The sequence below is a fragment of the Mytilus californianus genome, unplaced genomic scaffold, assembly GCF_021869535.1.
Source record: "Mytilus californianus isolate M0D057914Y unplaced genomic scaffold, xbMytCali1.0.p SCAF_8, whole genome shotgun sequence".
Lineage (NCBI taxonomy): Eukaryota > Metazoa > Mollusca > Bivalvia > Mytilida > Mytilidae > Mytilus > Mytilus californianus.
The window spans coordinates 60,332,773-60,357,606 of record NW_026262734.1 but is presented as its reverse complement, the minus strand read 5'-3'; the positions used below and the strand labels follow the sequence as shown (position 1 = coordinate 60,357,606).

General features: G+C 30.7%; 1 protein-coding gene across 1 annotated transcript; it reads right to left on the bottom strand.

Moving 5' to 3' along the window:
* Positions 1 to 4,619: 4,619 nt before the first annotated feature.
* Positions 4,620 to 24,706, bottom strand: LOC127711401 (uncharacterized). Its single transcript, XM_052217432.1, has 7 exons — positions 24,603 to 24,706; positions 18,854 to 18,911; positions 17,670 to 17,786; positions 16,856 to 17,005; positions 14,558 to 14,623; positions 12,819 to 12,907; positions 4,620 to 6,539 (listed from the first exon to the last, which is right to left on the bottom strand). Exons 2-6 carry the CDS (start codon positions 18,860 to 18,862, stop codon positions 12,863 to 12,865), a joined length of 387 nt encoding a protein of 128 aa, XP_052073392.1. The 5' UTR covers positions 18,863 to 18,911; positions 24,603 to 24,706; the 3' UTR covers positions 4,620 to 6,539; positions 12,819 to 12,862.
* Between the last annotated feature and the right edge of the window lie 128 nt (positions 24,707 to 24,834).

Below are 24,834 nucleotides of genomic sequence, written 5' to 3'. Positions count from 1 at the left end.
CATATTCAGGATGAGAACATGTTAATATGATATGAATAGAAACCCTGCTATTTATTGTTTAGGGGCCAGCTGAAGCCCACCTCAGGGTGCAGGATTTTCTCACTGTGTTGAAGACCCATTCCTGGCTTTGAGTTGTTTTTTGCTCTTTGGTCGGGTTGTTGTCTCTTTGACGCATCCCCCGTTTCCATTTTCAATTTTGTTTGAACTACGCAAACAGACTGCCAGATTTTTAACAAGATATTTCACAAGGTAACAATTTGCAGGAAGACATGTCATACTACCCAGACAAATTATTCTGACTCCTGGCTAACCAGTCTGCTTTTACTCCTAAATGCTGTGTACTTAAATGGAGATGCAGCAAATACCAATTTTCAGTCTTATTAGACCTGGTCGAGGATTGAACCCACAACCTCCTGTTCTTCAGGTGAACACTCTACCATGAGACCTCCAGGGTAGTTATACGCAGCAAGATGTATCAAATCTACATGCTGTCTTAGGGACTTATTCAAAAACAAAACTGATCATAAAACTAACCATTTGGAAATTGTAAAAATGCTATAGTCACTGAAGCATATGTCTGAGGGACAGCTTCAAATAGTTGTATCTGAGATGCAGTTTATTCTTATGCAACAACATAAAATGAACTTGATAATAAATTATAATATCAAGTATAAATGACAAGTCAAACACAAGGAAAGCACCATGGATATCTGGCCTCCAAAGCATTCACCTTAGGCATGTCAAAAACATCAGTCTGGTTGATAGAAAATGAAAACAGGGTCAAGGTCAGGTCATAAAAACCTTGCATAAAATCAGAGAGAATGACTGCTGGACAATACACTATAAATCAATATATGCTTGAGCAATTTAAAATGCTGTAGTTTCATTTTGTTTTCATTTTTGAGAAGTGATAAAAAAAAATGTACAATATCTCAATTTATTAAATATCTAAATAAATAACAATGCTTATAACAAGGACGGTAAAAGTTTCGTTGGTCACATCTCATATACAATAACAATAAATAATGCTGATCACATGACCATGTGGTTACGTAGATCAATTTCTCTTATCAAATATCATAAAACATACTGAATATTCACAACTTTATAGCTGACAAAAAGACTGGACAATGTTGTCAATACTAAACCTAGAATAAGGAGTTAGTACCTATCTGCCCCTGATGAATGTTTCTATTATTAGGACCTTTATAACTAAATATGAATAAAAGTAGATGATTGGCCTATATCAATGAAAAAAGAACCTAACAACATACGACGGAAAATAATTTGTTAATTTTTCAATTGTGGTAGCAAATACGACAGAAAATAATTTGTTAATTTTTCAATTGTGGTAGCAAACCAATAACAGAAAAATATATTTCGTCAATTACAATGTTTTATTAATTCTCTTTAGAAATAACCAATGAATAGATGTTAGGGCAACAAAGCAATTTTATGAAAATTTCTCTCATAAGTACTGGTAGTTGCCAGACTGAACACATATCTATACTAAAGAACAAATAATCCTTTTACAAATTCATATGTAAACACACAGACTTTTACTTTCCTATCATTATACTATACTGTTTTCTATAACATTTGATTACTGTAAATTCAGAAATTATTGCTTGCATTTATTATTGTGAATGTTGAAGAATGGACTAAAATGTGAGATTAGTTATTGCGATTTCATACATTTCTGCATATAGGGATCCGATATCAGAATGCGAGTTTTTATTAATGCGATACTAATTCAGTAACATTATTCACATTTATAATAAAATGCTTCGCTGGGGCGCAGCTTGATACGACCGCAGAGGTCGAACCCTGAACAGTTGGGGCAAGTATGGACACAACATTCAAGCTTGATACAGCTCTGAATTTGGATTGTTATTAAATATTTGACACAGCATAGGTTTCTGACACAGAAAGAATGTGGTCTAAGAACTTGAATTTTTTTAATTTACCTATTATGGTCCAATGTCCAAAATCAAAATACATGGTTAGATTCAGCATATCAAAGAACCCCATATATTCAATTTTTGTTAAAATCAAACAAAGTTTAATTTTGGACCCCAACTTGGACAAACTTGAAAACTGGGCCCATAATCAAAAATCTAAACACATGTTTAGATTCAGCATATCACAGAACCCCAAGAATTCAATTTTTGCTAAATTCAAACTAAGTTTAATTTTGGACCCTTTGGACCTTAATGTAGACCAATTTAAAAAACGTGACTTAAAATTAAAAATCTAAATACACAGTTAGATTTGGAATATCAAAGAACCCCAATAATTCAATTTTTGATGAAATCAAACAAAGTTTAATTTTGGACCCTTTTGACCTCAATATGAACCAATTTGATAGCGGGGCCCACAAATAAAAATTCTAAATTCATGGTTAGATTCAGCATATCAAAGAACCCCATATATTCAATTTTTGTTGAAATCAAAAAAAGTTTAATTTTGGACCCCAACTTGGACCAACTTGAAAACTGGGCCCATAATCAAAAATCTAAACACATGTTTAGATTCAGCATATCAAAGAACCCCAAGATTTCAATTTTTGTAAAAATCAAACTAAGTTTAATTTTGGACCCTTTGGACCTCAATGAAGACCAATTTAAAAAACGGGACCCAAAATTAAAAACCTAAATACACGGTTAGATTTGGAATATCAAAGAACCCCAATAATTCAATTTTAGATGAAATCAAACAAAGTTTAATTTTGGACCCTTTTGACCTCAATATGAACCAATTAGATAACTGGGTCCACAAATAAAAAATCTAAATACATGGTTAGATTCAGCATATCAAAGAACCCCATATATTCAATTTTTGTTGAAATCAAACAAAGTTTAATTTTGGACCCCAATTTGGACCAACTTGAAAACTGGGCCAAAAATCAAAAATCTAAATACATGTTTAGATTCAGCATATCAAAGAACATCATATATTCAATTTTTGCTAAAATCAAACAAAGTTTAATTTTGGACCCTTTGGACATTAATGTAGACCAATTTGAAAACTGGACCCAAAATTAAAAATCTAAATACACTGTTAGATTCGGCATAACAAATAAATGTGATCAAAGATTTTACAAATCTAATGCGCCATACTGTGCAATTAAAGATTACTTCTTGAAATTTTTCAATATTTGAAATTTGAAAAAAAATAATATTAGAAGAATAATTCTTTTTAATTTCTGAAATCTGAAATGAGAAAAAATTGGCCCCCCACAATTTCTTTTTATCCCCCCCCCCCCCCCCCCCCCCCCCCCCCCCCGTTTTTCCCCCCAAAAAATTCTTTCCCTCAAGATATGGTCATAATCTCAATTCAAATTTCCAATGGAGTTGGCAACCATAATTACCCATTTAAATTTACCATAGTGCTAACTTAATCTATTTTATAATAGAATTAATAAAAATATAGTGTCAAATCTTTCATATGGATTTTTTTGTAAAAAAAAAACATGAAAACATATGCAGATATTTTTACTGGTCTTCCTTTATAAATATGCATTTCTTTAAACATAATTTAAAAGCAGTGTAAGGGAAGTAACCAAAACGTTGTATTTGGATTACCTCCCTTACACTGTTTTAGATTATCTTTATTGTTCATTAACCATTACTTTATACATAATTTAAAAGCAGTGTAAGGGAGATAATTTCAATGATGTATTTGATTTATCTCCCTTACACTGCTTTAAATTATGTTTTGTACTAAAGTATTTGTCCATTAACCAGGACAACCTTGTTTTTCCCCCTTTTTTGCCCCTAATTCCTAAACGGTTTGAGCCATAACCCCCCAAAGCAAATCCTAACCATCCCTTTGTGGTATGGAAACTTGTAGTATAATTTCAGAGAGATCCATACACCGTTCCACAGTTATTGTCTGGAAACTAGAAAATGCTCATTTTTGGCCCCTTTTTGGCCCCTAATTCCTTAACTGTTGGTACCATAACCCCCAAAATCAATCCCAACCTTCCTTTTGTGGTATTTAACCTTAAGGTCAAATTTCAAAAAGATCCATTCACTTAAACTAAAGTTAGAGTGCGAAAACCAATATGTATTCGGACGACGACGCTGGACGACGACGACGCCGGACGACGACGACGACGACGACGACGCCAACGTCATACCAATATACGACCACAAAATTTTTTTGCGGTCGTATAAAAACCTCGCAATAATTTCTGAATTTACAGTATTAGGTTACTCGTCCTATTTTACAGTTAGTTTTACAAAAAGAAGAAAATAAATAACTGACATGAAGAATTAATTCCTACTGCTGCTTTTTTTTTTTGCTGCACAAAATTGTTTTTTTCAGGTTTTGGTAAATGAAACCAGACATTGAAAAGAAAAATTTGAAATGAAAAACATTGAGGAAAAAAAATCAATAGCACTAAAGCAAATATCTCACATATCACTATATCATGCATTATACAATCACGACACATGAACTTCATTTTGGAAAGATAAATTTTGTTGATATTTAATATGTGACCCGCTAATATTTTGACTTAATTTTCAGTTAACAAGAGCAAATCCTTTTTGGCTGACAAATTTGTTAAAAATAGACAGGTGTTTTGTTCAAATATTTTTTATAACCGAAACAGGTTATAGTACAGTACAGGACGAAATTATAGTTTAACTGTTAGATTAAATTTGTTTATGCAGAGTTTATTTTTGAATAACATGTTTCAACAGCAATTTCAAATACATTGAAAGATATGAATTGTGTGAGTAAAAAATACTGAATAGGGAAGATTTTAGCACCATCACCAGTAGGATATTTTGCATGTTTTATTATCACAAAACAAATCGAGATTCATTTACATTTACAAATATTTTGATTATTAATTATACAAGATAATATTTTAAATTGAACAATGTCATGACATGAAATATTTTAAATAAAAAAAATTACTGGTATATACCAGTTGTACATTTACTTTTTTACATACCAATTGTCTGTAAGTAAAATGAAGACAATGAAGTGTAATGATAAAGAATTACTTTACTTCATTTAATATCGGTTAAGGCCACTTACATTATATGCAGCTATCTAAAAATAGAATACACATTTGTAAAATAAACTGTAGTCATTATTGAATACTGACTATCCTCCAATACACATCCTCTCAGAAACTGTCAAAAGGAGGAAACATGGCCGTCTGCTTGATGCAAGCAAATGTCAGGGAAATGTTTTCATTTGCAACTCAGCAGAATTAAAAATTAGATATGAAGGAAATAGGCACCACATATATATATATATATATATATATATATATTGTATATATATTGTAATTTCATAAAAGAACAAGCATTGATACACCAATAGATTTCTGATTTTGAGGGGGATACTAAGAGGTAGCAGTAATCCGGTAAAACTTGGACTGTTTCTTGAAGCGATATGGATAAGACCATGTTATTTGGTTTTCTTAATAATCCTAACAGACTAATCATTTAGATGCATTCCATTGTAAACAAATCTTAGACTTGTTAAAAGTGAGTAAGAACATTTTTGTAATTCCATCAGATTAAATTTTATAAAACCAATAAACTTGAAAATATAACAACTAGTTTTAAATGACCTGACTCAGCCTAAAAAATAAAATAACTTGTTCTACGTGACCTGACCGTCAAAAAAATGAAATACATCAATTCCTTCCAATCAGATTTGTCTCTTTCCCTAGAAAATATATGTTTCTTAAAATTTGTTGAATTTCCATATTCCATTACATTTACTCAGCAAATTTTGCATTGTTTTATCATTGTAAAAGTTATGATCTGATGAGTATCTCATTATTTATGTCTTTTTAAATTCTGATATCATTATTTGTATACAATATTTTTTATATTGCTTTTATTTATCTACCCTTTCTCTTTGTTTTTTTCTGAAATAGCATAAATAAATGTATGAGGGTCGAGATGGGGTCCTTCATTTCTTTATATATTCTTTGATTTTTAAACCATTTTTCTCTATTCTTTATTTATTTTGCCCATTATTCTCTATTCTTTATTTTTGTTGCCTATTTTTCTCTATTCTTTAATTTTTGTTTGCCCTTTATTCTGCATGTTTTCTTCATTATTCTCTGTTCTGTAAACCCCATCCAGACCCTTATGCATGCATTATACTTTAGAATTTACCATAGTGACCTGCTTTTTTTAACTCTGAATACTGACAGTAATTTTTACAATGAAAATGATATGTCTGTGTTTATCAAATATTTTCAAAAATCCTTTAAATTATTTCTTTCAATTAAACAAAAAAGTAACAAAAAAATATCAAACATGTCAAATACAAATGGGTTTTCTTTTCCATTAAATATTAATAACTTGAACCACAGTGGAAGGTTCTCGTCCACTTTTGGAACGGCTCTGCATACTTCTTGCTGAGTTCACCTGCATCATTTGAAAGTCAGATTGTTCTCTCTGGCTAGTTGTTGTTCTCAAATTGACCTCAAAACAACAAAAGTTGAAATGAGCACACTTTATGTCACACGGCAATACGCAACAATTATTTTCTTCTTCTACCTAAAATTATATAAAAGTACAAATCAATTTCTTCAAAGGCATTTTTTAAGGGCCTATATGGTTGATATGAAAGTATAAGATCACACTTCAGACTTCTTGAAACTGGTAAACATTGCATCTGATATTTGGTCATACAAACTACTAAAAGAAAATACATCCGACTAATGTATACTGTAAATTCAGAAATTGAGAATTTTATTAATACAAATAATGCAACTGGGTGATTATCGTAATAAGAACAACTTGCATTCTGATATCTAATAGATACATCTATATGCAGCTTTCTCCCAAAAACGCAATAATTAATCTCGCATTTTTGTCCATTTTAAAAATCGCACTAATAAATGCACACCTTAATTTCTGAATTTACACTAATTGGAATGAAGTTTTGAAAATTGTCCTAGAAATAACTACTGTAAATTCAGAAATTATTGCAAGGTTTTTATTATTGTGAACTAGAGGCTCTAAAGAGCCTGTGTCGCTCACCTTGGTCTATGTGCATATTAAACAAAGGACACAGATGGATTCATGACAAAATTGTGTTTTGGTGATGGTGATGTGTTTGTAGATCTTACTTTACTGAACATTCTTGCTGCTTACAATTATCTCTATCTATAATGAACTTTGCCCAGTAGTTACAGTGGAAAATATTTTGTAAAAATTTACAAAAATTTACAAAATTTATGAAAATTGTAAAAAATTGACTATAAAGGGCAATAACTCCTTAAGGGGTCAATTGACAATTTTGGTCATGTTGACTTATTTGTAGATCTAACTTTGCTGTACATTATTGCCATGTCGGCCATCTTGGTTCGCGGGCGGGGTCATCGGACACATTTTTTAAACTAGATACCCTAATGATGATTGTGGACAAGTTTGGTTAAATTTGTCTTAGTAGTTTCAGAGGAGAAGATTTTTGTAAAAGATTACAAAAAATTACGAAAAATGGTTAAAAATTGACTATAAAGGGCAATAACTCCTTAAGGGGTCAACTGACCATTTTGGTCAAGTTGACTTATTTGTAGATCTTACTTTGCTGAACATTATTGCTATTTACAGTTTATCTCTATCTATAATAATATTCAAGATAACCAAAAACGGCAAAATTTCCTTAAAATTACCAATTCAGGGGCAGCAACCCAACAACGGGTTGTCAGATTCATCTGAAAATTTCAGGGCAGATAGATCTTGACCTGATAAACAATTTTACCCCCATGTCAGATTTGCTCTAAATGCTTTGGTTTCAGAGATATAAGCCAAAATCTACATTTTACCCCTATGTTCTATTTTTAGCCATGGCGGCCATCTTGGTTGGTTGGTCGGGTCACCGGACACATTTTTTAAACTAGATACCCCAATGATGATTGTGGCCAAGTTTGGTCAAATTTGGCCCAGTAGTTTTAGAGGAGAAGATTTTTGTAAAAGTTAACGACGACGACGGACGCCAAGTGATGAGAAGAGCTCACTTGGCCCTTTGGGCCAGGTGAGCTAATAATGCGACTGGATGCGTATCACAATAATAAGAAGTCGCATTATAATATCTGATACATATGTCTGTAGGCAGCTTTTTCCAAAATCGCAAATATTAATCTCGCATTTTCGTCCATTCTTCAAACATCGCAATGATAAATGCACGCAATAATTTCTGAATTTACAGAAATTGGAATGAAGTTTTGAAAATTTTCCTAGAAATGACTACTGTAAATTCAGATTTATTGCAATGATTTTATTATTACGAAAATGCAACAGGGTTGTAATCGCAATAATTTTAACTCGCATTTTAGATTTTTTTTATATGAATGACGCTTACTTTTTCTCAGTACATGTATCGCAAAAATAATAATCGCATTTTGGTCTGAAATGACAAAATCGCAATAATAAATGAACGCAATAATTTCTAAATTTACAGTATTTAAACTTCATGACAAGATCTAAACCTGACCTTCATTCTTTTGGGTAATTTTTAAGAGTTTCTAGAACAAAGTCACATGTTTTGGGGATACATGTACTCACAATTTTCCCTGAAATGTGATATTTTGTTTCCATGAAGAATAATCGTAAATGTTAATTATTGACATACATTGATTGTTATGTAAATGAAGTTTTTTTCTTATTTTACTTATTTCACATATTTTGCAGTAGGTATATTTTAGTGAAAATAATTAAAGAACATTAGTGAGCACGCTCACATACCCCACACCCCCATTTTGTCACTGGGCAAACAAAATTTCACTAGATTCCTAGTTAAGTTCAAAGTGGCTTAACTCCTAGAAAATATAATGAATCAAAATTTCCTGTCGATATGCACATCTACATAGTGTGTCCTTATTATCTACAAAGTTTCATAAAAATTCTGTTGTGTGGTTTTAGAGATGTTGAGATGACAAGAACAGGACTGACGGATGGACGGACAGACTGAAGGATGGACTGACGGGTCAAAAGCATTATACCCTACGGAACTTTGTTCCGTGGGGTATAAATACATGCAAATTCGAATACAGTTTATGTGCATGTAAAACCTCTAGAACTAACATCACACAGATTTATAACTGTTGTTGTATGTTTACCTGACATTACTTCAATTGAACTGTGAAACCATTAAACAACACCAGTGTTCAATAATAACAAGAGAACACATGCTGGAATGTCTCGTCTGCTTTACTGATCTTGACTTGAATTTATGTTACCGGTTTAATATTAGTATCATATAAACATAACATTATCAATTATCCATGTAAATGAGGACAAGGTCAGATGATCCCTGCCAAACACCTAATTATCATTCCATACACCAAATATATTCTCAGACCTTTTGCTTATAGTATCTGAGAAACAGACCTAACCACGAAAACTTAACGTGGAATATAAGGAACCATGAAAATGAGGTCAAGGTCAAATAACCCTGCCAGACGGACATGTACACTTTATTATCTTTCCATACACCAAATATATTTGACCTATTGCTTAAAGTATACGAGAATGAGGACCTAGCTACGAAAATTTGACGTTGACCAATGAACCATAAAAATGATGTCAAGGTCAGAAAGGGATTCTAAATTAAACTGTTGTTTATGTGGAAAATTAGAAAAAAAGAACCTCAGATGATTTGCCTTTATTATGAAAAATCAATAAACCAATGAATCATGAAAATGACGTCAAGGTCAGAGGAATCCTGCAAGATGGACATGTACACCTTATTATTATATATATTTGACCTATTGTTTATAGTGTCTGAGAAGCAGCCCTAATCATGTGAATTAATGTGTTGTTCAACCGCTTTATGTTTTTCAATTTTTGAATTCTTAGTTATTAAGTTAAAGTCTGAATGATTGCATTTTAAAATCACAATCTATGTTTAAATTCCGGTCATCCTATAGGCTTGAGACTTTTTTTTTTGTGGTATGCTTTATTTTCCTGTAAGGCTTCTGAAATTTGCTAAACATGTAAATTTTTTTTTATTCCCCATAACTTTTCACTATTTTTATTTTACACCCCTTAAAAACATTTTAAAAAAATGTGATCTCCCCTCTATTAAACACGCCAAAATTCTAACATGTGAAACACTTACCTTTGACACACATGATATGTAGGATAAACTTGAAGATTCAAAAGTTCACAAATGTTTCATTAGAGATAAAATTGATCCCCCACTTTGAATTTATAAAAAAATTTGAACCCCCCTTTTCCACTTACAGAAAAAAACTTAATCCCTCATCATTTTGACCAGCCCCTCCTCCCAAGTAAAAAATGATAAGTCCCTTAAATAACTCTACATTCTGTTTAATCTCCAAGACATTTTCAGACAGATTCTTTTTTCCATACTGATAGAAATATCTAAATGATCTCATATTAAAAACTTTTAAAGGAGAAGGTGGAATCAGGGCTTTCTTTGCCCTGAAAAATGATGCTTTGCAAAATCAAAAAAATCTTTCCATTTACGACAATAACTGATAGGTGTGTACACAGTCTAAAGTCTAAACTGTAAGGTCTTTCAAATATCATGAATATTCACTTTGATTTTTCATAAAAATGATAAAAATTGCTTAACTCAAACATACATTTATAAAAAGAAATATAAAGCACATAACAAAATTTTGTGAATAATTATAGGAGAGATCTTGGTCAAACATATTAACAAGTGCTGTATTAATTACATTGATACATGTCTTATGGTCAGTGAATATTTAACCTGTTTAACTACAATTACAAAACTTAGTAAGCACATCAAAAACACTCCATCTCATTCCTTACACAACACTATCCATTCCAAATCTTATATTCAGGCAAAGCCACACAGTCATTCACACATTGTGTACAAGTAACACAAAATCCACATTCACACATTGTGTACAAGTAACACAAAAAACTATACTGTCTTTCACACATTGTGTACAAGTAACACATAAACCACACAGTAATTCACACATTGTGTACAAGTAACACAAAAAAACAGTCATTCACACATTGTGTACAAGTAACACATAAACTACACAGTCATTCACACATTGTGTACAAGTAACACATTAACCACAGTCATTCACACATTGTGTACAAGTAACACATAAACCATACAGTCATTCACACATTGTGTACAAGTAACATGTAAACCACACAGTCATTCACACATGGTGTACAAGTAACACATAAACCACACAGTCATTCACACATTGTGTACAAGTAACACAAAAAAACACACAGTCATTCACAAATTGTGTACAAGTAACACACAAACCACACAGTCATTCACACATTGTGTACAAGTAACACATAAATATAATAGCTAAACTAAGACAATTTAAAGTATACTTTTACACTTAATGTTTTTCTTAATCCGCAAACCAATATTAAATAATACACATATTTTTCATACAGCTGATTATCAGCCTGACTAAATACTAATGTTCTATTTCTAATTTTACCAACCCATTTAAACCACCACGTACTTAATCATTAACTTCCACATATTTATTTACACAAATGACCAATAAATGTATATATTTCAATGTGCTATTTTCTGCACCCTTATTTTAGTCATGCTATATATAGAAGCAAAAATAAAACAGACCATCTCAAAATGTAACAGTTTTTCCAAATGAAATCATATGCTGGCATTACAGCGCTGTACCAAAATTAAGTAACTCTGCTAATAATTATTATAATCACAAATATTCCACAATAAAGTTTATTTCTATTTATAAAAAATATATAACCTTATGATTTCTTTTCATTCCATATTAAAAGGTATTTCCACATTATAAATTGTACTTTTTAAACAAACAAAACTACAGGAAATATATCTCTTTCTTAATTAATCTTTGTTGACGAACAATACATGTACGAAGATTATAACCCTTTTAATTTTTGTTTTTTTTAAAAAACCTAATAATTAAAACAATTTATTGTCATCATAACTGTTTAGTTTTGAGATGATCCTTGAATAATATGAGATTGTAAGAATATAATTAAAATAATATACATGTTTAAACATAGCTAATTTCTACTCTACAGTTAGAAATGGTTATAAAAAGAGATTAATATGTAAGTTTTAGCACCACCACACCATATATAAATCTGAAAGATAATATAATAATCACATTTCACAGTACAAATCTATGGATATTTTTCTGGAAGTTCATATGTAATTTTTTCAATCCTTTAAATTTAGTCTATGCATTTAACATTGGAACTGATGGAAATATCAAACAAAAGTGATTTTTGCTTGTTCAATTTGTCAGTAGCCTAAAGTATCATGTACTTTATATTATACATATGTGGCTTTGACATGTGAGCCTCCTCATGGGGTTTTTGATTATGTGATTACTTGGCCGTTTTTATAGTGATTATTTGATTAACAGACCAAATATTTCATGATTATTTGATAATCTAGGACTGTATATTTGATTATCTGATTATCTTGTTTTAAAAAATAATTAATGATTATGTGATTATATTGGCCAGAAATTTGTGATTATGTGATTACTTGGGACACCCCCAAGAGGGGCCTCACATGTCTTTCTAAAACTATTGGTTCCAGGTTAAATTAATGTAAATTTGAAAAAATCTATTATGGTTTCAAAGTATGCATTCCATAAAATATTTTTTAACAAAAAAAGAAAGTGAAATAATTGCATTTTGCAGTGTATTTAAAAATTTGTACGTGTGAAATGTTATAAGCACATGCACCCTACAAGCAGTGCTACGTCTTGTAAAAGCAAGCAAAGAAACAGTGATGAGACAGGAGTGGAGAGTTCTGGTGAGAATATTCACACAAATACTTACTCGACTATAAGTAATTTATATATTATTGTTACCATGGAAATATGTCATGTGACATTTTGAGATTGAAGAGTTCCACATTCATTGCACCACTGTATAGAAGAAAAACAATATTACAATAAAACCTTGATTACACAAATATTATTTTTTTTATTGGTCTAATTCCTACATGTTGAGAAAAATTGGAGCAGTCTTGACATGTTTGTTTTTGTTTTGCTGAAAAGTTTGTTAGCCTCACCCCTTAATTCCTGGAATCATTTAAATATTTTTAAAATCTACCCAGTTTGAATCAAAAACAATTCAATTCATATTTTACAAATATTTTTATCGTCTAATTTTTCAATAGTAAGGACAAACAGATTATAAATAAAAGGCATGTCTCCTTAATATAAATTTATTCCAGAATCAGTTCAAATCTAGAAACAATTTTAGAATTGCAGTGTCAGCACTGCATCACCTTCAAGTGGGCAAGGTCATTTGGGGACAAAACTGGTTCCAGTTCAATAATCATAACTAGTGGAACCAGAATTTGGAACAAAAATGCAAAATGTGGACGGACACGTCTTTTCATTCAGAAGAATGTATGAATATTCCAAAAGGAAATCAAATTTTTTGAAGAGAATGGAAAGTCCCATACCAACCACAGCTTTTAAGTTCAAGTTACAGAACTGGCCTTGCGGTCATAAAAAATTTAGAGTACAATCAGCATACTCAGAGACAAAATTTAACCAATCAAATTGCGGGATTTTGTATTTCGAGCACAAATTTTGTACTCTTGAGTACTGAGTAATGTTTTATGACCGTAGGCACTGAACAGAGAAACCAGAGTAGTAACCCTTGGAATATTGAGTATATATAATATCTCTTCTAAAAGTAGATTTCTGTGTACCTCATATAGATCTTCTTCCTTTAATTAATGAACATGAATATTCATATTTGTTAGTTTATCTTCTATTAAAAAGTACCATGCATAAATTTTGAAAAAATATAATATTTAATAAAATTGTCAATCAATTTCTAAATGCCATGCATGAAATATGCCATCAAATTTCTCTAATAAAAATAAAAGGATATACAAGTAATCCATGCTGCCTTATTACTGTACCAGCGATATTGATTTTCTAATTCAATAAAGGTTAAAATTGACAAAAAAATAAGGTGAAAAAACCCTTTACAAGTGGAAATTTACTTGTATCAATATTTTTCAGAAATGAGAAAATATTTAATTAAAATTCTGCAATTTTTAATCAATTCAAGTAAAGGTTTTTTTAAATCCGAAAAAAAAAATTAACTCCTTGGGTTTTGTCCCTTTACATGTTTTGCCCATATCACATTTTATTCAAATTTTGCAAAATTTTGAGTTCATCAACCTTTATCCATAAAAGTTTTTCCGATTAAAACAGTTTCCTGCAATTTGTTCAAGGTTAAATGTTTGGTTTAACAAGTACATTTATATTAAGCACTCAATATCTGAGGGTTATTGGATGCCTTTTAATATTCATCAAAGCCAAAGAATTGATTTTCATTGAAAAAAAATTATAAACATGTATAAATCGTTGACCATCTCTTTTATAATATAACCTATTTATGTTTGAAATTAAATAAGAAGAAATATAGCTATGACATAGACACTGTTCCTTATTGTAAACCAATGATTTTAACCTAACAAAATTTTAAATCTGATTGCTTTATTACAAAGAACAATCAACAAGTGCAAGATCATTGGCAAAGATTTTACTTACATTAGTACAACAATTATTTGGACCTGCAAAACATTGGCACAGCAAAATATCTACACAACTCACATTCTGAAAGAGAGAAAAACATATTTTTATAACATTCATCTTAAAAATATATTATTCCAAATTTCAAATGGCATTTTTCTCATCTAGAGGTGTTTCTTACGAAAAAGCCCTTTTTGAATGCTAAAGGAATCATGCTTGTACAATGTTGATAAGTTATTTCTCAATGTAGCTCCATTGAAAACTATCAACTTGTACTTCATTTGTACATTTTCTTATCCTCAACCAATAATTTAAAAACTGACCACCACGAAATAGCTGCTGAATTGTGCTGAAAGTGGTGTACAATCAATCAATCAATACATTTTCAAATACATAGTTCATGCCTCAAACACAGTAAAATTTATAACTAGATTTTGTAAACTTAACGGATTTGGGTGACAAAACCATGCACTTTATATATTCAATGACAGGAAAACTGGTATCAATAAATAGGAAAACTTTCATATAATACACCTTTGCACTGGTAAACAGATTATTTTCACGAATTGAGTGTATGATTCATGTTTGTTAGATTGATTACCTCTTGAAACATAATTGTGAAATTTGTAAAATGAACAAAATAAATGAAACATACAACTTTTAACACAATCAGTTTTCAACACAATTAAACAAATAAAAAAAAAAGGATATAAACTGAAAAAGGCTGAATGAAATCAAAATTAAGAGGGATGAGGAAAAAAAAATATAAATAATGATGGAAACAAATTTACTTCAGGAAAAATCACAAAGTACAAAAATTCTAAGGATCGATATATATCAACAATATCTAAATATAAAAATTAAAAGAATTGACTTATATCTTTCCAATTGGCAAGGTGATCTGAGAAATTTTTCATCATCTATGTGTACAGATCATTTTAGCTTACAAATGCATCATGATATTCATATTAGAAGTTCAAGAACTAATAAGGGTCACTTGAAAAATACAGATAAGAGTTATCTTACCGTCTTTACAGGCATGACAGGTATAATATCATGTATAAGAGAGTTTGTGGTTTATTTGCTAAAGGTTACTTTTTTTACCCTAGGTGTTCTATGTCTATCTATCCCATCAAAAATATGTCCAAAACAAAAGCTTTTAAAAATATCAGAATAAAGAAAAAATTGTTTAATATTGGTAACTGTCATTTAGTTTCAATACAATAACACACAAACAGAACATAGAAACATGATTGTAATACCCTTTCTCTCCAATATTGCTGCACGTCCTGAAAACACAATTGACAAAAAAACATGTCTGTTTACAGTTTTGAAAATCTGAAATCTGAATGAATGCAATGACACATTAAACAAACAAGCTTTTAATTTATGGATTGTTTGGTAAATCAAGTTATTATTGTATATACAATGTATCTGAAATAAATTCTGTTAATTTTCACAATTGTATAAAACATTTTGATTTATATTCGTTAAAAGGGTACTGAGATTAGTGGAGAGGTCCATATTATTGCAAGCATTCATGCTGTTTTAAACTTTATGCTGAAATTTAATGTCTAATGCTCTAGTTAATGTTCTGTCTATAACTAATCTTTTTCTCTACTTTTATCTAAATTCATGCATATACAAAGTTTTACATATATTTTAATATATCTTTATACAATAAATGAGTTCAAAGCTGTTTATTTTTATTCATTTAAAGCAATTGACATGTCCTTCACTAATGCAATAAAATAACTTTGATAAAACCTAGTATCTTATTCTTATCCCAAAGTCTTAATAAACTCTTACTTTATTTTCTGTCCTGTATGAGCAAAGTTGGCAAAAGAAAAACTTTTTGCTCTGCTTACATATACATGTAGTATACACATAGTATTGTAAACAAATTGACAAACTTCCTTTCATATGACTAATACCTGATTACATTACCGGTACTATAAATTCGTAAATTATTGAGAGGTTTTAATAAATGTGAATATTGCTTCTAGGAAAGAATCACAATAAGAACTTGCATTCTGATATCTGTTTCATATATCTGTATGCAGTTTTTCTTAAAATCGCAATAATTTCTCACATTTTTGTCCATTCTTCAAAAATCACCATAATTAAATTGATGCACTAGTACTGAATTTACAGTACCTATGGATTTATCCCACTTAATTTGCTCACTAAAACCATTTGACTGCCACATGACTACTATATCCTTCTTTTGGAGTATATATTGTTTTATAATTTCTCATGACCTTTCTGACCCTTAATTAAAAATTTTGTCTTGAATTTGACACCTGACTACCATACCTTTCTGTTGGGACATAATTTATCCAAACATTTATTAAGACTAGGATCACAGTCACAATTCTGAGAAACATTCACACAACATGTACACTCCAATGGTTCCTCTGTTCCACACAAATTACACTTGCAGCAATTTTCACAAATATTATGTCTCTAAAAATATAAATAAATTAACAAGTCAATTGAAATACAAACAAGAATTCACACATTGTCGTCCTAAGCATGCCACCACTCGTAATTTAAAGTGTCATGAAACAGAAAGTTGGGTTTTACTCATTACATCCTCTTTCTTTTGTCTCTAGTAGATAATGGTCTCTTTGGCAGTCATACCACATCTCCTTGTTTTAATATTACTGTCACTTGACTGTTAGTGTTTCTCTCCACTTACTGCAGTTTACTAACTACTAAATTCTGACCAAATTGCAATTTGTTTTACCAAACCAAATTGTTCAACTGGTCAGAAATTTTAACGAACTGCTGTAGAAATCAACAGTCAACTTGTGAAAGGTGATAGCTATATATAGTATAAAACATACTTACAATCCTATTAGACTTTAATTTCACTTCATTGATATTATGAAATTATTGTCAGAATTTGTTCCAAAAAACCAGTGAGTACCGAATGGACAGTATACACACAGTATATATGTGTTTCTATTTCACTATTTGAGAAAAAGATTTTTTTGTTGTTTTTTGTTTTTTTTCATACTTAGTTGCTTTGAAAACGACTGAAAATCTGTTCATGAAATTTGATTTGTGGTTGCAAAAATGTGTATTGAAGTATAATAATGAATACAGGTCATGGTACTTCACTTACACGAATAGCCCATCTAATAACTAGTACACCTATAATCAACAATGTATAACACACAACAGATATGCACACAATGGCAGCAACTGGCAAGGCAAGGTCATTAGTACTCGGTGCACTTGTCTGAAATAAACAAAAATAATTATCAATCAAACAGAACATGTATTTCCCACAAAGAACAAAATAGAACATAACAAAATGGACACAAAAATTGTTTCTTGAACTTTGCAATGTTGACAGAAAGTTGATAAATTTGCTAAACCAAACATGGATAATATTTTTTTTGTTTGGAGAATCTGGTGTGAATGACAAATGTTTGAAAAATACTATTTTATCTATTTACCCTTTTTGAGACATTGGAAAATTTAGATCTTCACATATTGTAGACCCATGTTCATGTCTTTTATTCATTGAAAGGAAAATTGATCTCTTGAATTTCTTTTGGTAATTTATGTAACTGGGTTGCTGTCTCATTGATGTCTAAACCACATCCTCTTGAATTTCTTTTGGTAATTTATGTAACCGGGTTGCTGTCTCATTGATGTCTAAACTACATCCTTCTATTGAGTGAATGTTTATATAGAATTTATTCTTAATCTGTTAATTATGGAAGACAAAAAAAAACAGATAATACATGTACTTTATAACAATGTATTAATTTACATTCACTTCTAATATGACACTCTTCTTTCGCTTTGGAAACAAAGCCATGTTCTAATTGCAATAGAACATGGGCTGCATGTGATTGACGTCACAATTGAAATTGCAACTTCAGTTGTATTTAAAACAACGCTGGAGATCAAAATGGACATTTGTGTTGGTGTTGCTCTCTAGGAAATTAAATAAAATCATTCTAAATGTAAGTGTACATGTATCTGTTCTTTTTCAACAGTTGGTTTTCTATATCGGTTTAGCTTCATGTAATCAAAATGGCTGCCTTTGAACATGTATTATAGGTCCGCTTCCAAGTACAAAAGTTCTAAATTTTCATTTTAACATGGGTAGGCATTATATTTGTCAACATTTTACACCTAGCTAACGTTGGGTATGAAGATATTGACAAATATAATGCCTACTCATGCTTAAATGAGCATAGAGCATGGCATGAAAGAATTATTTCTTAATTAAGATTTCTAACCAAAACCAAGTACATTTCAATAATTGGAATGATTCATTAGATATTCACTTACAGAAGACATTGTCTAGTTGTGCTTTAAACAATATTTATTAGATACTTCCTTTTCCATCCTGAAAAATATAAATAAATATTTATTTACATTCATTTTCATTGCTTCAAGATGGCAAATGGAGAATTTGAGTAGAAAATATATTTAAAATCGACTACTAGACAGTCTGCACCATTAGCCACTAGTCTGAAGCCCCAGACTAGTAAAATTTTATTCAGACTATTAAGTGTTTACAAATATCTATATCTGTTTAGACACATAAGAAAATTGGACTAGTACGTAGTTGGAAAAGATTTTGGTGCTGACTGAATAGAGAGAGATAACTCATTTAACACATGCTTTACAGAATGGTCACATACTGTGCTTTTACAGACAAAAAAGGACAAACCAATTAGCATTTTAATTTGGTGTTTTTTTTCTACTCATAATGGCATACTTCTATTACAAATGTACGCTTAAAAATGCAAAAAGCCTTTTCCATAAAATGGTGTGTACATGTACTAACCATATTAATTAGATAATTGGATTAGATAATCGTTAAGAGTTGTGTAAACATGAGTGATGTGTGTCTTGGTGATTAAAGCAATTAACCATGCAGTCAATTTGTAATTGAACAAACTTGTTTATATCAATCAATAGTTGTCACTTTGTTGCTACCTTCCCATCTCAGAGAAGTTTTTTACTCCACTTTCAATATACAATGAACAAAAAAAATAAGCATCTTTAAGGCATCTATTCCCTTTTAATTGCACTGTTTCCAACGCAAATTGTTTAAAATAACCTCTTATAATTTACAGCTGGTAAATTTGTAATCTTTGATCAAGGACATGGCATTTCATCACCAACTATCAAACCAACTTTTCCCAGGTAAAACTTGTTCCATTGTCTTGTTTCCAACCCTAATTCCAATTGAAAATTTTAGTCTCCAGTTGTGACTAGATATCTCTGTCACATGTTGAGACACAAAAGACCAGAAATTATTATGCTTTCTCCTATTTAACTGCTATTTCTTCTTTCAAATAAGGAACCAAATTTAATGTAGAATGTATGTGGTTCTGCCAAAAACTTTGTCGGTGCAAAACAGCTAGTCTTCTCGAAGTTATTTACATGTACAATAAAAATGTTCTCCAAATTTTAAAATTAACACTATATATAGGATGTGCTGACTACTGCCTTTCAAAGCATGCTTTCAGAGCAGCTCTAAATCCCTCAATTGAATTGAGTGAGGGGACTTTAGAAGGAAGTTGGTTCATAAATTCCCGATTGTCTTTGGGAAGAATGGTAGTCCATAGGCATTGGTGTTTGTTCTTTCTTAGTTATACCTATTAATACATGAAGCTAGGACTAATATAATTAGGTAAGAGACATTAATTGAAAGGTTGTTTGACACCCAATCTGTCAATTAATTTTTAAATTAATTTAGTGTATTTAAATATGCTGTCAAACCAAAAAAAGATTGGTGATCAAAAGTTGTAAATTTTGTTGTTGTGAAAGTTCAGGTCTTCATAATACACAACTTTCACAATCATGGATTTTAATAAAAATTACCAATGTCACAATGATTATGTTATTATTATGTCACCACAATAAAAGAGGCGAAAGATACCAAAGGGACATTCAAACTTATAAGTCGAAAATAGACTGACAACGCCATAACAAAAAACAACAATGAATAAAAGACAAACAACAGTATACAAAACACAACATAGAAAACTAAAGACTGAGCAACACGAACCCCACCAAAACCCAGGGGTGATCTCAGGTGCTCCAGAAGGGTAAGCAGATCCTGCTCCACATGTGGCACCCGTCTTGTTGCTCATGCAAGTACATGTAAGAGTCTATTGTACAATGACGTCATTTACTCTGATAGAACTCAAGTCAACCATTGTATTAAAACTTAAGGCAGTGGCTATTTTGTTGGCACAGGCAACATAAAAAATATGCTATTTTGCTGGCTATAGGAAAGTGGAAGCCAATTTTGCAAGTAAAAAATTATTTTGTTTAGGTATGCAATTCAAAGAACTGACTATTATTTCAAAAGCAAAGGTAATTTAAACATTTTTGATTTTGAAGCTATGTTATTGATTTTGTTAGATTGTATAATGTTTTATCAAATTTATATGCAATGAGATTTTAACTTTTATTTTTTTACAACATGCAGTTAAAAAATCAGAGATTTTATTCTTATGCATACATGTAACAATAGACTGTGACTGATTTTAGAAGTAATTTCAACTTCATGTTTTGATATGATGTCATTGCTACAAGTGAATGCTCAATATTTTTATTTTTATGTCTTTTTACAAATTCTTATTTTCACTTGGACTCATAAATGTTTTTTAACGATTACATGTATCTCAAATATTGTTACTTATATAACTTGTTCTAGAATTCCCCATTCCCGTCAACCGTGGCAAGTTGATTTAGGTCACGGGAAAGTGGAAATTCAAACCTTTGTAAAATTAAAATACAGAAACTTCCTATTCATACAGATCAAACGATCGATGTAACTGTTTGTATTCTTTCGTTGTTGTTGGTGTAAATCATGCACGGGTTCTAAAGTCTAGGGGAGAAAAACGTGCGCATGTGTTTCGCGATCACTGTCAGAAATACGCTTGCCAGCTAAGCAAGGAAAATACACAATGTCAAGTATCCATCCAATCTAGACGCAAAAACCTAATAACTGGAGCGCAAACGGTAAAAGATTTAATATCAGGATCTCAAATTCGTGTTTTTTTACGTATAATGTTTGACGATATTTCAAATGGAACTTCATGTATAAACATGCGATAAAAGGAATAACAAAATTATGAAAACAATTTTAAAATAGTATAAAATTCAGGGAGAGTTCATTAAACTTGTGGAAAGTGAATTTTTGATAACTTTCCCTTGCATTTGTATAAAATTCCTAGAACACTGATATATATATGAGTAATAATTTGATTCTTTTATTTTAGCAATGCACATTTTCATAGTACTTTCGAAAGTAAATATTTAATTCACTCTTTATAAAGAATAGGCAAAATAACAAATTCACTATATTGCCAGTGCCAGCAAAACATCCATTGCTATAAAAATATGTCATTTTGCTGGCATTACATGTAATTAAGGTATTTTAATCAGAGCTGGTAAAATACATTTTGTAGCATATTTTTACCACTGCTTAAACTTAAATATATAAAAAGATCTAGATATTGGTCAATGAAAAAGCAAGGCACCAAAATCACAAGGAAAAGGGGCATATGTAACAGTAGTTTGATTCCGCCAGTGTAATTTATCCAGAGGAAGAAAATCCCCAGTGATTTTTATCCACCAACAAAAAATCACTAGGGTTTTCTATCCGGGGCCAGTGTAAAACATCCACCAGTCATTATAAGGTTCTAAAAAGGTTTTTTTGAAGGGGAAATATATATAAACAGTGTTCCAGCTTGAATCTCAGGGCAGAAGGGTGCTTGTTGTCTGAAAGGGCACTTTAGCGTTATAACCCAGATTTTAAGGGCACTGTTGGACAGTGTATAAAGTAACCTTGAATATTGCTAGGCTCAGCTGGAGAACATTAGTTGTATTTAAACCATATTCAGAAATTAATGCGTTCTTGATGTTGGTTCCAGTAAGAATTTTTTTTTTATCAAATTATCATACCATGAAGCAAAGCATATCATTTTGATGTTTATCCAAACAAACTTGTACATTTGGTAAGGAAAATAATCATCAGAAATTTCAATGTTTTATAACTTATACCAGTCTATAAAAATAAACAAGTAGTTTTGAAAGATGGAGTTAAACATGCAAAATTGAATGTTTAATGTAATTAAATTATCTACATTTAAATTACTTGTTCAAACATATAGTATATATGTTATTGAGAGTTATTTATTATCATTTGAATTGTTACAAAAAAGTATTTATAAGTGCATTCACACCAAAGTGCTCCACAGTAAGGAGTTTTATAATTATAACAGGTGAGACAGGAGATGATCATATTATATTGATGCAATAATATATTGCAGAAGGTATAAACAGTTACTTTTTTCTCCATCATTGTTAAAAATAAATTTGTTGAGTGCTCCTATGTCAGGAGGATTATAAAATACAAGAAGTAAAACAGGAAGTGAATCTTGTTATGTTCAAAGTACAAATTTCTTTGATTCATACTGATTGATTATGAAACAAAACATTTTTTACCAATTAAGTCAAAACTATGTATGCCTTTAAAATTGTTTAAGATTTTATTTTTTATGTTATGCCTACTGAAATAAATTTTTACAGATGTACATGCTGTACATAAACATTACAAATGGATAACATGTACATGTGGACATTTCATTCTGTATTAAATATCTAGTATTTGTTCAATTATCTTAAATCCACTAATTAGCAGTAAACAATCATAAACAAAGGTGATAAAACTGCCAAAGCATTAGGTATTTAACTTAATCCCATTGTCAGTTAATTAGTGTTACACAATCAGGTAACAATTTTACCGGAAACACCGGTAGGCAGGAATTTGGAAATTTTAATTTTTTGAAAAGGCAGAGGGGTGCATTCTTTTACTTTGGAGGGCAGAAGGGCGGGGGTAAGGGCACCAAGGGCGGGCCGCCCTTCTATTTGGGGCAGGCGGGAACACTGATAAATTATGTGGCTTAATAGTTTTTAGTGTATTTAAAAATTGCACAGCTGATTTATATAAAAAGTGGAGAGTTTTCATCCAAGGAATGTTCACACTAGTGTTTTTGAACCAGGAATGATTACACTAGTGATTTTGTACCGGAATGATTGCACTAGTTATTTTATATCCGGCGGGATTAATTACACTAGTGCTTTAGATCCATTCATTGATGAAGTGATTAGTACTCATTTTGAACACACGATAACACAATAATGCTTATTAACGAATGAGATTTAAATAATTTTTCTATGCAAATCTATAAAATCATATGCTTTTAAATTGTCACTAATTTTAATATTTATAGGATTGCCAAAGTTTTTTCTTTGTATTTGCTTTTCGGTCGACTTGGATATTAAATAATATCTTCTATGTCAATATCAAATGATGCTTCTGTAATTGAAACTTTATGTAGAAACATGTCTGCTCTTTAAATTTGGTTTGTATCAAGTTCAATGTCCTGCAGCCGGTTGTACGAACGTGGCATTAGCCTAATGGGCCATTAAGTCTTCATTAAGCCTTTATGATGCATTAGGCTAATGAAGACTTAATGACTCATTAGACTAATGACACGTTCGTACAACTGGCTGCTGATCATTGATAAAGTATTTTGAGTTATAAAAATATCCTCCTCATCATCATCATCAATATTATTTACTACACTACCACTAGATCATGTAGATTGACTCAGATTAATGAAACTGGTTCCTTGAAAATCTTTTTAATTTTAAACCATTTATTTATGTAAACAATAAACCGGTCTTGTATAAACAAAACAATGATATCAAATTGACGCTTTCACACTATTTACATCTAATATTCTCTAGTGAAAAACAGTTACCTGGAATAAAAACACGGCAGAATGAAAGTACGCTTACACAGGCACTGCGCTCTGCGAAACTGATCTGAACCGTAAATTTTGTACTCCTTCAAAGGTAACAATGTTTCATATTAACCCTTGACACCATGCACCCTCTTTTATCAAAATTTTAAATTTACAAGAATTTTTTCACTAAAAAAATCCTTTACAATACATTCATCAGCAACATAAACATGCAAAAAAATAGTTCACTACATATAAAGTACCTTGTAACATATGTGACAATTAATGATATAGTGGAAAAATCAACTTTTTACAAGACTCAGCATGATATAACTTTTGCGGCTTTCAATCTGAAAATTTAACATCACGTGATCAAACAAACCGTAAAAGGTGTGTGTCGTAAAAAAATGTTACTTTATTATGCTATATTTCCAAATCTTATGATTGTATGAGCGAACGTTGAATGATTATCGTATTGATTTTTTATCGGGAAAA

Coding starts and splice junctions, on each gene's coding strand:
- LOC127711401 (XM_052217432.1), bottom strand. Junction 14,624..16,855: donor AATTATGTCCCAACAGAAAG/GTATGGTAGTCA, acceptor TCTCTCTTTCAG/AATGTGAGTTGTGTAGATAT. Junction 12,908..14,557: donor CAAATAATTGTTGTACTAAT/GTAAGTAAAATC, acceptor TCTTCTATACAG/TGGTGCAATGAATGTGGAAC.